This window comes from Phyllobates terribilis, unplaced genomic scaffold (genome assembly GCF_046119375.1).
Source record: "Phyllobates terribilis strain yellow unplaced genomic scaffold, ASM4611937v1 Scaffold_12__6_contigs__length_324123572, whole genome shotgun sequence".
Taxonomy (NCBI): domain Eukaryota; kingdom Metazoa; phylum Chordata; class Amphibia; order Anura; family Dendrobatidae; genus Phyllobates; species Phyllobates terribilis.
Genome location: NW_027362772.1, coordinates 307732618 through 307749322, shown reverse-complemented (window position 1 = coordinate 307749322; position 16705 = coordinate 307732618). Strand labels below are relative to the sequence as shown.

The 16705-nt window shown below is 43.6% G+C and overlaps 1 protein-coding gene across 3 annotated transcripts in view; it reads left to right on the top strand.

Annotated features, from left to right (window-relative positions):
- Nucleotides 1-16705, top strand: part of LOC141172813 (high affinity cGMP-specific 3',5'-cyclic phosphodiesterase 9A-like) — a 41280-nt gene that overhangs the window by 15208 nt on the left and 9367 nt on the right. For 2 of the 3 annotated variants that reach the window (XM_073657360.1, XM_073657357.1), the window contains exons 2-11: nt 4180-4250; nt 4373-4450; nt 4569-4612; nt 4688-4742; nt 11824-11894; nt 12527-12611; nt 14114-14198; nt 14383-14457; nt 14804-14890; nt 16378-16482. In XM_073657360.1, coding sequence (XP_073513461.1) covers nt 4180-4250; nt 4373-4450; nt 4569-4612; nt 4688-4742; nt 11824-11894; nt 12527-12611; nt 14114-14198; nt 14383-14457; nt 14804-14890; nt 16378-16482 — 756 coding nt within the window. Of the gene's footprint in view, nt 1-1881; nt 2325-4179; nt 4251-4372; nt 4451-4568; nt 4613-4687; nt 4743-11823; nt 11895-12526; nt 12612-14113; nt 14199-14382; nt 14458-14803; nt 14891-16377; nt 16483-16705 lie in introns of those variants that run through there. The other variant, XM_073657358.1, reaches the window with a different exon arrangement.

Sequence of the window (16705 nt, the reverse complement as noted above, 5' to 3'; positions counted from 1 at the left end):
AATGAACATCCTCCGAGCCTGGTGATTCCATAATTTTTGCCAGGGGTTGTATATAACAGACATGTGTAATTGCAATAATTTTCTGGGAAAAATACTTTTCTGGAACAATTTCAAGGGTGCCAACACTTTCAGCCATGACTGTATATAATGTGTATTCTATACTAATATATATATTATAACAGAGGCGTATCTAGAGGTGTCTCCCCCGCTGATGCACATTTTGCCATCCCCCCTACTGGGAGTCGGCCGTTCTCTGAGCCGGCTTTCAGATGCGAGTACAGTTGAAGCCCTGATTGCCGGGTCAGGGCGACGCCAGCAGCGTGATCAGGTCATGTGATTTCATGTCATGTGATAGGCCCATACAACAATGTTGGTAAGTGCTCTAGTGGAGCTGAAGACACTGAAGATTTATTTTAACGTGGGCGTGGGGGGTGGAGAATAAATAAGATTTGAGGACCCGGTTTGGGGAACGAGGAAGGGATAGGTGCGGACACAATATGGGGAGCGGAAGAAATTTAAGGACACAGTATGAGAAGCAAGGGGGAACATGGGAGGCATGTATGAGGAAACAGTATGCCGGTGGCATGGGTGAAGAAACATTATGGTGAGTGGGGGGATGGGGGCGGACACAGTGTGAGGAGCGAGGGGAAGAATGTATGCAAACACAGTATGGAGAGCGAGGGTGATGGGATGGGTGCAGACAGTATGGGGAGTCAGAGGGATGTGTGAGGAGGCAGAATGGAGAGTCAGGAGGCAAATATGTGATGTGAGGAGACAGTATGGTTTGCATGGGGGATGTGAGAGGAGACAGTAGAAGGAGGGAGGGGGAAATGAGTGAAGAGACAGCATGGGGGGAGAAAAGTGTGAGTGGGCACAGAATAGAGACTGAGTAATGTGGGGGGGGGGGGTAGCATGGCAGGACAGTATGCCAAGGAGGGGGAATGTAATAAGGGGGCACAGTATAGAGACTGGGTCCAATAGGGGGGACACAGAGTGAGAGGGCAGTGTGAAGAGGGGGCCCAGTATGGAAAGGAGAGGACAGTGTGAAGAGGGGGCCCAGTATGGAAAGGAGAGGACAGTGTGAACAAAATGTACCATAAGAGGGACAGTGTTGTGGTCATATTTTGTGCAGGGAATATAGTGCGGGGCAATCAGTTATTCAGGGGCTCAGTGTAGTGCAGTATTTTTTATTCAGGAGCATTATAAGGACACTGTATCTTTAAGAGCATCGTGTGGGGATGTGCTGCAGAAGACCAGAGAAGATGGAGGTCTGCAGAGACGAGGTATGGATGAGAAAAGTCATCATGGAGTCTGGACGAGATGAAGAAGAAGAAAGAGAACGACTCCAGAGACGTCATCTATCGGGTACCTGGATGTAAATCTTTTTTCTGTGATACTGACTAATTCTCATTTTTTTATTTGTTAGGAGCATTAAAGGGATTGTCCAGGTTTGTGATGAGTCTGCAGTCATTCTATGACAAGCGTGTAATATCCTCACTGTCAGGATTCCGCTCTGCTTGCAGGTTCCATCAGTCATCACGCAGCCACTTCACTCATATGCGATTTTCATACATACGGTCATGTGATGATTAGATTTTTTTTTCCTGCTTCTCTCAGTTTTTCACTGAACGTTGAGAGAATTACGGAGAGCAGCTCGTCGGCGCGTGACTAAGGCCACGTTCACACGTTCAGTATTCGGTCAGTATTTTACATCAGTATTTGTAAGCCAAAACCAGGTGAGGAACAATCAGAGGAAAAGTATAATAGCAACAAGTCACCAATTCTGTATTTATCACCCACTCCTGGTTTTGGTTTTACAAATACTGATGTAAAATACTGACCAATCAGTGAAAGTGTGAACGTGGCCTACATGTGCAAATCGCATATGTGCTTGGGGGGGGGCTCCAAACTTAATTCTTGCCCCCGGTGCTGGATAATCTAGATACAACTCTGTATTATAATAATATATGTATGTATGTGTGTATACTGTATATATACAATACATTGTGGCAGGCCCGGGCAAGTGCCGGGGCCCTGAGCAGGCGGGGGGAAGCCCACTTGCCGTTGGGCACCCCGGCGCGCTATTGGACCCGTGAGCGGAGCTCGCGCCCGCCCCTCCTCCCCCGCTTGCTCAGGGCCCCGGCACAATACTTCCCTCTCCCCGCGCCTCTGCAGCAGGTCCTGTATCTTCTGCGGCTGCTGCACTGTGACGTCTCAGGTCAGAGGGCGCGGTGACGTCTTTCCACCGCGCCTTCTGCTGAGCAGTCACAGCGCAGAGCTGGATGACAACGACGCGGCTGAGGAGCCCGGAGCAGCGACAGCAGGTGAGGTATTTTATTTTTTTTTACATGTATGGAGGCATGGGGCATTATATGGGGGCCCAAGAGGCATGGGGCACCTGCATGGGGTATTATATGCGGCACCTGCACGGGACATTATATGTGGGTCCAGGAGGCATGAGGCATTAGATGGGGGCCCAGGAAGCATGGGGCATTATATGGGGGCTCAGCCTGCATGGGGCATTATATGGGGGCACAACCTACATGGAGCATTATAGGGGAACCAGTATTCTGTATGGAGCATTATATGGGGTCCATTATTCTGCATGGAGCATTATATGGGGTCCATTATTCTGTATGGAGCAATATATGGGGCCTATTATACTGTATGGAGGACTATGTGGGGCCCATAATACTGTATGGAGCACTATGTGGGGCCATTATTCTGTATGGAGGACTATGTGGGGCCCATTATACTGTATGGAGGACTATGTGGGGCCCATAATACTGTATGGAGCACTATGTGGGGCCATTATTCTGTATGGAGGACTATGTGGGGCCCATTATACTGTATGGAGCACTATGTGGGGCCCATTATACTGTATGGAGGACTATGTGGGGCCATTATACTGTATGGAGGACTATGTGGGGCCCATAATACTGTATGGAGGACTGTGTGAAGCCCATTATACTGTATGGAGGACTATGTGGGGCCATTATACTGTATGGAGGACTATGTGGGGCCCATTATACTGTATGGAGGACTATGTGGGGCCATTATACTGTATGGAGGACTATGTGGAGCCATTTTACTGTATGGAGGACTATGTGGGGCCCATAATACTGTATGGAGGACTATGTGGGGCCCATAATACTGTATGGAGGACTATGTGGGGCCCATAATACTGTATGGAGGACTATGTGGGGCCCATAATACTGTATGGAGGACTATGTGGGGCCCATAATACTGTATGGAGGACTATGTGGGGCCCATAATACTGTATGGAGGACTACGTGGGGCCATTATACTGTATGGAGGACTATGTGGGGCCCATTATACTGTACGGAGGACAATACTGTCCGGTCTGCACTGTGCGCAGTGAGGATTCGCCGGTTTCTGAGCTATTGTAGAATTTACAATAGATATCACTCATGTAATGTAAGAAGTGAAGTCTGTGGCCTTGTAATATATATATATATATATATATATATATATATATATATATATATATATATATATATATATATATATATATATATATATATATATATATATGTGTGTGTGTATATATATATGTATATATATATATATGTATGTATATATATATTTATTATTATTATTATATCATTTCTTTGCGGTATCCGGGCATCATGAATCGTTGTATGTATTAAAGGGGCCCACTGAGCCTTTTTCGCCCAGGGCCCAGAAAAATCTGGAGCCAGCCCTGCATTGCTGTCACATGGATGTCACCCTAGAAGGAAAAAAAATCTCATTCTCAGTAGCTAGACGGCTCCTTTACAGTGAATTTGTGGAGCTGACGGCTCCGGATCTGGTGTTTACAGCCACAGTAGTAGATTTTGTAGTTTTGTTTTTTTTTATTATTTATTTCGATGTGAAAGCCTTGAATAGATTTAATCTTTAGATTGCCTCTGTGCCAGACAATAAGATCCATGCCACCTGTGGGCTGACATAGTCCAGCTATGCTCTGCCCATATTTTATAAAAGTGTCCAAGTCATTGCAAAGGGGCAAAATGTTGCAAGTTTGTTTTTTTTTTTTTCTTTTTGTGCAAATATTCCTTGCTGAATGCTGTTTTACCTCTCCTCCGCTCCTTTGTAACTCTCCATGTGCTGCCTATATCTGCATTTACTGTCGTGATTGGTAGATTTTGCTTTTTGCAGATGGTTTTCAGCCAGCAGAGCAGCAGCGGTGACATCAAGCAGCTTCTGTGCTCCTCGGCCGGACTCCCCTGGTAAATGGTCACTAACAGAACCTCAGACTTAACATATTGCAGCAGATACAATGTAACATTCACAAAGAGACAGGTCTGTACAAATACTCATATAGCGTACATTAATGTATATTTACTGCCAGGCAAACCTCCATTATCCTTGTGGACCAGCGGGGCACTTTGATTGCCACTGACCGCACCATACCAGCCAACTCCAAGAAGTAAGTACCTGAGTATTATATACATAGTATCACCACCTGGAATCCGGAAAAACAATGTACATTGACCTCCTATTAACACACCTACATCTACATAGTAACTATCGTACGCTAATTTCAGCTCTCCGTACCGGATCATCTGTCACGAATCGTCTCCACGAACAGGTAAGGCCCATATGATCGACTACAGGTCTCGGCAGTGACCTGTTTAGCTTCTAGATCTTCTCCGTGTTTCCCCAGAAAAAGAAGACTTTTTCCAGACACTTTTGGCACAAGTGACAGAGGAATTTACAAGGTGGGTGACCCAGACTAGAAAAGAGTGTTCATCTGTGAGGTCTGTCAGTATAGAATACAGGAGTATCTCACTAAATTAGAATATCATCAAAAAGTTAATTTATCTATTTCAAGTGTTTATTTCTGTTAATGTTGATGATTATGGCTTACAGCCAATGAAAACACAAAAGTCATTATCTCAGTAAATTAGAATAATTAACAAAAAAACACCTGAAAAGGCTTTCTAAGCTTTTAAAAAGGTCCCTTAGTCTGTTTCAGTAGGCTTCACAATCATGGGGAAGACTGCTGACTTGACAGATGTCCAGAAGGCAGTCACTGACACACTCCACAAGGTCCCAGAGTCTGGAGGAAGAGTGGAGAGGCCACAATCCAAGCTGCTGGAGGTCTAGTGTGAAGTCTCCACAATCAGTGATGGTTTGGGGGGCCATGTAATCTGCTGGTGGAGGTCCACTGTGTTTTATCAAGACCAAAGTCAGCACAGCCGTCTACCAGGACATTTTACAGCACTTCATGCTTCCCTCTGCCGACAAGCTTTATGGAGATGGGAATGTCATTCTCCAGCAGGACTTGGCCCCTGTCCACACGGCCAAAAGTACCAATACCTGGTTTACACACAACAGTATCACTGTGCTTGATGGGCAGCAAACTCGCCTGACCTTAACCCCATAGAGAATCTATTATAGAGAATCTATGGGGTATTGTCAAGAGGAAGATGAGAGACCCCAGACCCAACAATGCAGACGAGCTGAAGGCTGCTATCAAAGCCACCTGGGCTTCCATAACCCCTCAGCAGGGCCACAGGCTGATCCCTCCATGCCACAGGCTGATCCCTCCATGCCACAGGCTGATCCCTCCATGCCACAGGCTGATCCCTCCATGCCACAGGCTGATCCCGCTATGCCACAGGCTGATCCCTCCATGCCACAGGCTGATCCCTCCATGCCACATTGCCGCATTGATGCAGTAATTGATGCACAAGGAGCCGACCAAGTATTGAGGCATTTACTGAACAGACATTTCGGATTTTAAAAACATTTTTCAAGTTGTTGTTATAAAGTATTCTAATTTACTGAGATAATGACTGTTGTGTTTTCATTGGGTGTAAGCCATAATCATCAACATTAACAGAAATAACCACGTGAAATAGATCACTCTGTGTGTAATGACTCTATATAATAGATCCCTCTGTGTGTAATGACTCTATATAATAGATCCCTCTGTGTGTAATGACTCTATATAATAGATCCCTCTGCGTGTAATGACTCTATATAATAGATCCCTCTGTGTGTAATGACTCTATATAATAGACCCCTCTGTGTGTAATGACTCTATATAATAGATCCCTCTGTGTGTAATGACTCTATATAATAGATCACTCTGTGTGTAATGACTATATAATAGATCCCTCTGTGTGTAATGACTCTATATAATAGATCGCTCTGTGTGTAATGACTCTATATAATAGATCGCTCTGTGTGTAATGACTCTATATAATAGATCCCTCTGTGTGTAATGACTCTATATAATAGATCACTCTGTGTGTAATGACTATATAATAGATCCCTCTGTGTGTAATGACTCTATATAATAGATCCCTCTGTGTGTAATGACTATATAATAGATCCCTCTGTGTGTAATGACTCTATATAATAGATCCCTCTGTGTGTAATGACTCTATATAATAGATCCCTCTGTGTGTAATGACTCTATATAATAGATCCCTCTGCGTGTAATGACTCTATAGAATAGATCCCTCTGCGTGTAATGACTCTATAGAATAGATCCCTCTGCGTGTAATGACTCTATATAATAGATCGCACTGCGTGTAATGACTCTATATAATAGATCGCTCTGCGTGTAATGACTCTATATAATAGATCGCTCTGCGTGTAATGACTCTATATAATAGATCCCTCTGCGTGTAATGACTCTATATAATAGATCCCTCTGCGTGTAATGACTCTATATAGATCCCTCTGTGTGTAATGACTCTATATAATAGATCCCTCTGTGTGTAATGACTCTATATAATAGATCCCTCTGTGTGTAATGACTCTATATAATAGATCCCTCTGTGTGTAATGACTCTATATAATAGATCGCTCTGTGTGTAATGACTCTATATAATAGATCCCTCTGTGTCTAATGACTCTATATAATAGATCCCTCTGTGTCTAATGACTCTATATAATAGATCCCTCTGTGTCTAATGACTCTATATAATAGATCCCTCTGTGTGTAATGACTCTATATAATAGATCCCTCTGTGTGTAATGACTATATAATAGATCCCTCTGTGTGTAATGACTCTATATAATAGATCCCTCTGTGTGTAATGACTCTATATAATAGATCCCTCTGTGTGTAATGACTCTATATAATAGACCCCTCTGTGTGTAATGACTCTATATAATAGACCCCTCTGTGTGTAATGACTCTATATAATAGATTCCTCTGTGTGTAATGACTCTATATAATAGATCCCTCTGTGTGTAATGACTCTATATAATAGATCCCTCTGTGTGTAATGACTCTATATAATAGACCCCTCTGCGTGTAATGACTCTATATAATAGACCCCTCTGCGTGTAATGACTCTATATAATAGACCCCTCTGCGTGTAATGACTCTATATAATAGATCCCTCTGCGTGTAATGACTCTATATAATAGATCCCTCTGCGTGTAATGACTCTATATAATAGATCCCTCTGAGTGTAATGACTCTATATAATAGATCCCTCTGCGTGTAATGACTCTATATAATAGATCACTCTGTTTGTAATGACTCTATATAATAGATCCCTCTGCGTGTAATGACTCTATATAATAGATCCCTCTGCGTGTAATGACTCTATATAATAGATCCCTCTGCGTGTAATGACTCTATATAATAGATCCCTCTGCGTGTAATGACTCTATATAATAGATCCCTCTGCGTGTAATGACTCTATATAATAGATCCCTCTGTGTGTAATGACTCTATATAATAGATCCCTCTGTGTGTAATGACTCTATATAATAGATCCCTCTGTGTGTAATGACTCTATATAATAGATCCCTCTGTGTGTAATGACTCTATATAATAGATCACTCTGTGTGTAATGACTCTATATAATAGATCGCTCTGTGTGTAATGACTCTATATAATAGACCCCTCTGTGTGTAATGACTCTATATAATAGATCCCTCTGTGTGTAATGACTCTATATAATAGATCCCTCTGTGTGTAATGACTCTATAATAGATCCCTCTGTGTGTAATGACTCTATATAATAGATCGCTCTGTGTGTAATGACTCTATATAATAGATCCCTCTGTGTGTAATGACTCTATATAATAGACCCCTCTGTGTGTAATTACTCTATATAATAGACCCCTCTGTGTGTAATGACTCTATATAATAGATCCCTCTGTGTGTAATGACTCTATATAATAGATCCCTCTGCGTGTAATGACTATAGAATAGATCCCTCTGCGTGTAATGACTCTATAGAATAGATCCCTCTGCGTGTAATGACTCTATATAATAGATCGCACTGCGTGTAATGACTCTATATAATAGATCGCTCTGCGTGTAATGACTCTATATAATAGATCGCTCTGCGTGTAATGACTCTATATAATAGATCCCTCTGCGTGTAATGACTCTATATAATAGATCCCTCTGCGTGTAATGACTCTATATAGATCCCTCTGTGTGTAATGACTCTATATAATAGATCCCTCTGTGTGTAATGACTCTATATAATAGATCCCTCTGTGTGTAATGACTCTATATAATAGATCCCTCTGTGTGTAATGACTCTATATAATAGATCCCTCTGTGTGTAATGACTCTATATAATAGATCCCTCTGTGTGTAATGACTATATAATAGATCCCTCTGTGTGTAATGACTCTATATAATAGATCGCTCTGTGTGTAATGACTCTATATAATAGATCGCTCTGTGTGTAATGACTCTATATAATAGATCCCTCTGTGTGTAATGACTCTATATAATAGATCCCTCTGTGTGTAATGACTCTATATAATAGATCCCTGTGTGTAATGACTCTATATAATAGATCCCTCTGTGTGTAATGACTCTATATAATAGATCGCTCTGTGTGTAATGACTCTATATAATAGATCCCTCTGTGTCTAATGACTCTATATAATAGATCCCTCTGTGTCTAATGACTCTATATAATAGATCCCTCTGTGTGTAATGACTCTATATAATAGATCCCTCTGTGTGTAATGACTCTATATAATAGATCCCTCTGTGTGTAATGACTATATAATAGATCCCTCTGTGTGTAATGACTCTATATAATAGATCCCTCTGTGTGTAATGACTCTATATAATAGATCCCTCTGTGTGTAATGACTCTATATAATAGACCCCTCTGTATGTAATGACTCTATATAATAGACCCCTCTGTGTGTAATGACTCTATATAATAGATTCCTCTGTGTGTAATGACTCTATATAATAGATCCCTCTGTGTGTAATGACTCTATATAATAGATCCCTCTGTGTGTAATGACTCTATATAATAGATCCCTCTGCGTGTAATGACTCTATATAATAGACCCCTCTGCGTGTAATGACTCTATTTAATAGATCCCTCTGCGTGTAATGACTGTATATAATAGATCCCTCTGCGTGTAATGACTCTATATAATAGATCCCTCTGCGTGTAATGACTCTATATAATAGATCCCTCTGCGTGTAATGACTCTATATAATAGATCACTCTGTTTGTAATGACTCTATATAATAGATCCCTCTGCGTGTAATGACTCTATATAATAGATCCCTCTGCGTGTAATGACTCTATATAATAGATCCCTCTGCGTGTAATGACTCTATATAATAGATCCCTCTGCGTGTAATGACTCTATATAATAGATCCCTCTGCGTGTAATGACTCTATATAATAGATCCCTCTGTGTGTAATGACTCTATATAATAGATCCCTCTGTGTGTAATGACTCTATATAATAGATCCCTCTGTGTGTAATGACTCTATATAATAGATCCCTCTGTGTGTAATGACTCTATATAATAGATCCCTCTGCGTGTAATGACTCTATATAATAGATCCCTCTGCGTGTAATGACTCTATATAATAGATCCCTCTGCGTGTAATGACTCTATATAATAGATCCCTCTGTGTGTAATGACTCTATATAATAGATCCCTCTGTGTGTAATGACTCTATATAATAGATCCCTCTGTGTGTAATGACTCTATATAATAGATCCCTCTGCGTGTAATGACTCTATATAATAGATCGCTCTGCGTGTAATGACTCTATATAATAGACCCCTCTGTGTGTAATGACTCTATATAATAGATCCCTCTGTGTGTAATGACTCTATATAATAGATCCCTCTGTGTGTAATGACTCTATAATAGATCCCTCTGTGTGTAATGACTCTATATAATAGATCGCTCTGTGTGTAATGACTCTATATAATAGATCCCTCTGTGTGTAATGACTCTATATAATAGACCCCTCTGTGTGTAATGACTCTATATAATAGATCCCTCTGTGTGTAATGACTCTATAATAGATCCCTCTGTGTGTAATGACTCTATATAATAGACCCCTCTGTGTGTAATGACTCTATATAATAGACCCCTCTGTGTGTAATGACTCTATATAATAGATCCCTCTGTGTGTAATGACTCTATATAATAGATCCCTCTGTGTGTAATGACTCTATATAATAGATCCCTCTGTGTGTAATGACTCTATATAATATATGAGTTTCACTTTTTGTATTGAAGAACTGAAATAAATTAACTTTTTGATGATATTCTAATTTAGTGAGATGCACCTGTATGTATGTAGTGAGCTCCCCCTATTGGTGGCTGTATAAATCCGTATACAGTGAGCTCCCTCCAGTGGTCGCTCTATAAATCTGTATGTACTGAGCTCCCCCTAGTGGTGGCTGTATAAATCTGTATGTAGTGAGCTCCCTCTAGTGGTGTCTCTATAAATCTGTATTTACTGAGCTCCCCCTAGTGGTGGCTGTATAAATCTGTATGTAGTGAGCTCCCTCTAGTGGTGTCTCTATAAATCTGTATGTAGTGAGCTCCCCCTAGTGGTGGCTGTATAAATCTGTATGTAGTGAGCTCCCCCTAGTGGTGGCTGTATAAATCTGTATGTAGTGAGCTCCCCCTAGTGGTGGCTGTATAAATCTGTATGTAGTGAGCTCCCAGTAGTGGTGACTGTATAAATCTGTATGTAGTGAGCTCCCCCTAGTGGTGGCTGTATAAATCTGTATGTAGTGTGCTTCCCCTAGTGGTGGCTGTATAATTCAGTATGTAGTGAGCTCCCCCTAGTGGTGGCTGTATAAATCTGTATGTAGTGTGCTTCCCCTAGTGGTGACTGTATAAATCTGTATGTAGTGAGCTCCCCCTAGTGGTGGCTGTATAAATCTTTATGTACTGAGCTCCCCCTAGTGGTGGCTGTATAAATCTTTATATACTGAGCTCCCCCTAGGGGTGGCTGTATAAATCTGTATGTACTGAGCTCCCCCTAGTGGTGGCTGTATAAATCTGTATGTACTGAGCTCCCCCTAGTGGTGGCTGTGTAAATCTGTATGTAGTGAGCTCCCCCTAGTGATGGCTGTATAAATCTGTATGTACTGAGCTCCCCCTAGTGGTGGCAGTATAAATCTGTATGTACTGAGCTCCCCCTAGTGGTGGCTGTGTAAATCTGTATGTAGTCAGCTCCCCCTAGTGATGACTGTATAAATCTGTATGTACTGAGTTCCCTCTAGTGGTCGCTGTATAAATCTGTATGTACTGAGCTCCCCCTAGTGGTGGCTGTATAAATCTGTATGTAGTGAGCTCCCCCTAGTGGTGGCTGTGTAAATCTGTATGTACTGAGCTCCCCCTAGTGGTGGCTGTATAAATCTGTATGTAGTGAGCTCCCCCTAGTGATGGCTGTATAAATCTGTATGTACTGAGCTCCCTCTAGTGGTGGCTGTATAAATCTGTATGTACTGAGCTCCCCCTAGTGGTGGCTGTACAAATCTGTATGTAGTTAGTGCCCGTAGTAGTTTTTTTCTTTCTTTCAGAGCTTTCAGAATTAGTGAGCTGAAGAGAGAAGTCTATGAGCGTCTCACAACATTAGAGCGCAGGGTGGAAGGTGAGATATTGTATCCTCATAACCCCACAAGACAAGATTCTCTCTAAGATTATTCTATTCTTCATTTCATTTTTGGAAATTATTTTATAAGAACAAAATTGAGTAAATGTTCCAGATATAAACCAGCAGACTCAGATTTATATTCAGCAGAGTAAAATTGTGAACACAAAATTTCTAACGTAACTTAAAGGTGTTGTCTGGAACTTTTTATATTGATGGCTTATCCATAGGTCATCAATATCTGACCTGTGGGGTTGCGACACCCTGGACCCCCAGCTGTTCCCGTGCTGGTGGCGTCCAGATGTGCTGAGTTGCGGAGCTGCATATCACAGCTGTCAGCAGCATAACGGCCGCGGCCTGGATGTGCAGTACCTGGCCGAGGCCACTATGCTGTTCACAGTCCTCATTAATTTAGTTTTTATACATGGATGAGCCATGACTGTCACGGCTGTCCATAGCAGCACCCGAAAAAAGCAGAGCAGAGCTGATGGGAAACACTGTGCCCAGCGCCACTGCCAATTTGTCACAGCGATCACTCTCCTACTACTCAACAATGTCGTGTAAGAACACAAGAAGCTTCACCCTGTGCCCGACGTCCCCTGTACCTGATATCTCCGCTCCTTGTCTTCTAGCGGAAGGTCGGAAAGCAATTGATATTGACAAGTGTAAGCGGGAACTGAAGCAGCTGCGGGAGGAACTGGAGGAAAGAAGTAGCAGGTCAGTGACACCCAGCTCTGCCAGAGTCACAGATCAGCAAAACTAAAGCTGATCTGTCACCAGATTTCCCTCCCCCAAAAATGCATAGATTATTAAATCTCTTATCCCTGATGAGGCTGGTGTACTTGCTGAGAAAATTCGTATCAGAATGGCGGTCACCAGATACTGATGCTGGAGGTGACGGGCGGTCACCAGATACTGATGATGGAGGCGGCGGGTGGTCACCAGATACTGATGCTGGAGGTGACGGGTGGTCACCAGATACTGATGATGGAGGCGACGGGCGGTCACCAGATACTGATGATGGAGGCGACAGGCGGTCACCAGATACTGATGCTGGAGGTGACGGGCGGACACCAGATACTGATGCTGGAGGTGACGGGCTGTCACCACATACTGATGCTGGAGCAAGTTCAGAGAAGAGCGACCAGAATGGTGACCGGTCTGCAAACCATGTCCTATGAGGAACGGTTGCAGGATTTGGGAATGTTTAGCTTGCAAAAAAGAAGACTGAGAGGAGACTTAATAGCTGTCTACAAATATGTCAAGGGCTGTCACATTGTAGAAGGATCATCTTTATTCTCATTTGCACAAGGAAAGACTAGAAGCAATGGGATGAAACTAAATGGGAGGAGACACAGATTAGATATTAGAAAAAACTTTTTGACAGTTAGGGTGATTAATGAGTGGAACAGGCTGCCACGAGAGGTGGTGAGTTCTCCTTCAATGGACGTCTTCAAACAGAGGCTGGACAGACATCTGTCTGAGATGATCTAGTGAATCCTGCTTTGAGCAGGGGGTTGGACCAGATGACCCAGGAGGTCCCTTCCAACTCTACCATTCTATGATTCTATGATTCTATGAGGTGACGGGCGGTCACCACATACTGATGCTGGAGGTGACGGGCGGTCACCACATACTGATGCTGGAGGTGACGGGCGGTCACCAGATACTGAACGATGGAGGTGACGGGCGGTCACCAGATACTGATGCTGGAGGTGACGGGCGGTCAATAGATACTGAACGATGGAGGTGACGGGCGGTCACCAGATACTGATGCTGGAGGTGACGGGTGGTCGTCAGATACTGATGATGGAGGTGACGGGCGGTCACCAGATACTGATGATGGAATTTACATTTCTCTTTTCTTCATTCACTTTGCATTTTGTTGCTCGATAAAAGTAAACTCTTAACTCTTCTATTTTTGGAAGCTTCTTCTCTGCAGCACTTTTTCACCGGCCTAAAACTCTTAAACAGTTCTGGATTTAAAAAAAAAAAAGTGATTGTCTCCTGGGCTTTGGTCAGAATCGCACGGCTCCTGCTTGATTGACAGTAGGGAGCAGAGTCGCCGCTGCCCGATCCCTGCACTCTCCCTAATGCAGAGAGCAGAGGAAGGTTTGTCTCTGCTGTATCAGAGGATTTATAATAAGCAGGATGCAGTTTTACCATTTAATAGGATGGGAATAACCTATTGAGCCTCTTTCCATTTCTGTCTTTTCCAGCAGCCTCAGCTGTCCCTGTAGATATTACCGCTCTGGTGACATAATCCGGATAAACCCCTGCAGGGATGTTCCCAATTACCCAAAGGTAAATCAATGACCAATACCTGGCAGTCGTCCTCCTCCTTCTATGACCCAGGAGGGTCCCGTTTAGAGACCGATGTGATTGGGGTCACAGCACATGATGACAACCGATGTCCTACAGTCAGTACAATGATGACACTGTTTGTACACGGCCCATCATTGATCTTGTGGGGTCTTTGCCTCCACAGTACACCTTGTCTTCGGAGACCATCGAGACCTTGAAGAAGCCCACCTTCGATGTCTGGCACTGGGAATACAATGAGGTTTGTTTTCCGGAAGGCAAGATATGGGATCAGAGACTGGATGGCACAGCAGCACAGAGGATTTTAGGTGTGTGGTGATAACGTAGGGAGCCAGCACCGCAGAGTATTTCAGGAGGGCAGTGACCTGTAGAGGAAGCCAGAATTTAGCTGAATTACACGCTGGGTGTTGTAGTCCTTACAGAGGAGCAGAGTGCTAGCTCTATGGATCACTTGGCCGCTCTGTGTTGCCCCCGATCTCCTCTAAGCCAGGAGGGTGGGAGAGGAAACTCCGCAGGGTATAGGCTGAGGTGTAATGTTCGGGCGTCCGCACACAAATGGCCGCTCATGTCTCCTTGTCTCCGTACAGATGCTGAGCTGTCTGGAGTTCATGTATCACGACCTGGGACTTGTGCGGGAATTCAACATGAACCCCATTACCCTGAAGCGCTGGCTGGTATGTACCCAAATAAGTCCCAACCGCTGCAAGGATCCGGGAATGACTGCACATCACATACAAAATGGTGCCATACTCACCGACCCCCGGTCCGAACACCAGTATCCTGCAGAACAACCAATATGGAAACACATCATATAAAAATGATGCCATACTCCCCAATCCCCAGTCCAAACACCAGTATTCTGCAGAACAACCAATATGGAAACGCATCACATAAAAAAAGAGCCATACTCACCGACCCCCGGTCCAAACACTAGTATCCTGAAGCGCTGGCTGGTATGTACCCAAATAAGTCCCAACCGCTGCAAGGATCCGGGAATGACGGCACATCACATACAAAATGGTGCCATACTCACCGACCCCAGGTCCAAACACCAGTATCCTGCAGAACAACGAATATGGAAACACATCACATAAAAATGAAGCCATACTCACCAATCCCTGGCCCAATCACCAGTATCCTGCAGAACAACCAATATGGAAACGCATCACATAAAAAAAGAGACATACTCACCGACCCCCGGTCCAAACACTAGTATCCTGAAGCGCTGGCTGGTATGTACCCAAATAAGTCCCAACCGCTGCAAGGATCCGGGAATGACAGCACATCACATACAAAATGGTCCCATACTCACCGACCACAGGTCCAAACACCAGTATCCTGCAGAACAAACAATATGGAAACACATCACATAAAAAAAGGATTCCATACTCACCAACGCCTGGTCCAAACACCAGTATCCTGCAGAAAAACCAATATGGAAACACATCATATAAAAATGAATCCATACTCACCAATCCCCAGTCCAAACACCAGTATCCTGCAGAAAAACCAATATGGAAACACATCGCATAAAAATGATCCCATACTCACCAATCCCCAGTCCAAACACCAGTATCCTGCATAAAAACCAATACGGAAACACATCATATAAAAATGGTGCCATACTCACCGACCCCTGGTCCAAATACCAGTATCCTGCAGGACAACCAATATGGAAACACATCACATAAAAATGATGCCATACTCACCAATCCCTGGCCCAATCACCAGTATCCTGCAGAACAACCAATATGGAAACGCATCACATAAAAAAGGAGCCATACTCACCGACCCCCGGTCCAAACACTAGTATCCTGCAGGACAACCAATATGGAAACACATCACATAGAAAAGAATCCCATACCCACCAAGCCCCGGTCCAAACACCAGTATCCCTCAGGACAAGCAATATGGCCGCCTTACAGCTCCCTGACTACTGAGGCAATGGGGGACACAGAGAATTGAGGCAGTTACCATTCATGTGCCCTAAACACCGACCCGAGTGCACATGGAGGCGTCCATCACACAACGTGCAGCGGTGCGGCGCCCCCGTCAGGACTGGCAAGGTGCCTGAAATCCAATCTAGGGCCGATTGTTGCGCCGTGCATTAGGACGCAGACAGTCAATCACTCGCTGGTGTTTCTGTCTTTTCCTCTCACAGTTGTGCATCCAAGAAAATTACAGAACCAACCCGTTCCACAACTTCCGCCATTGCTTCTGTGTGACGCAGATGATGTACGGGATGATTCACCTCTGCGATCTCCAGGTCTGATTACCCGACGCTGGCAAAGCCCGGTGACACCAATATGTCCGCCGTCACTTCAGATATTAGCGGTGAGCCACTGTGGCAGCTGTAATGGCAGACATGTTGGAGGTCACCCAGCTTTCCCAGGAGGCGTCGGGATTAAAAAAACTGTAGGACGGACATTTATCTCTTTCCACGCCGTCCAGTGTAGTGTCCTCACTTGTAACCTTGTAACCCTCGCTCA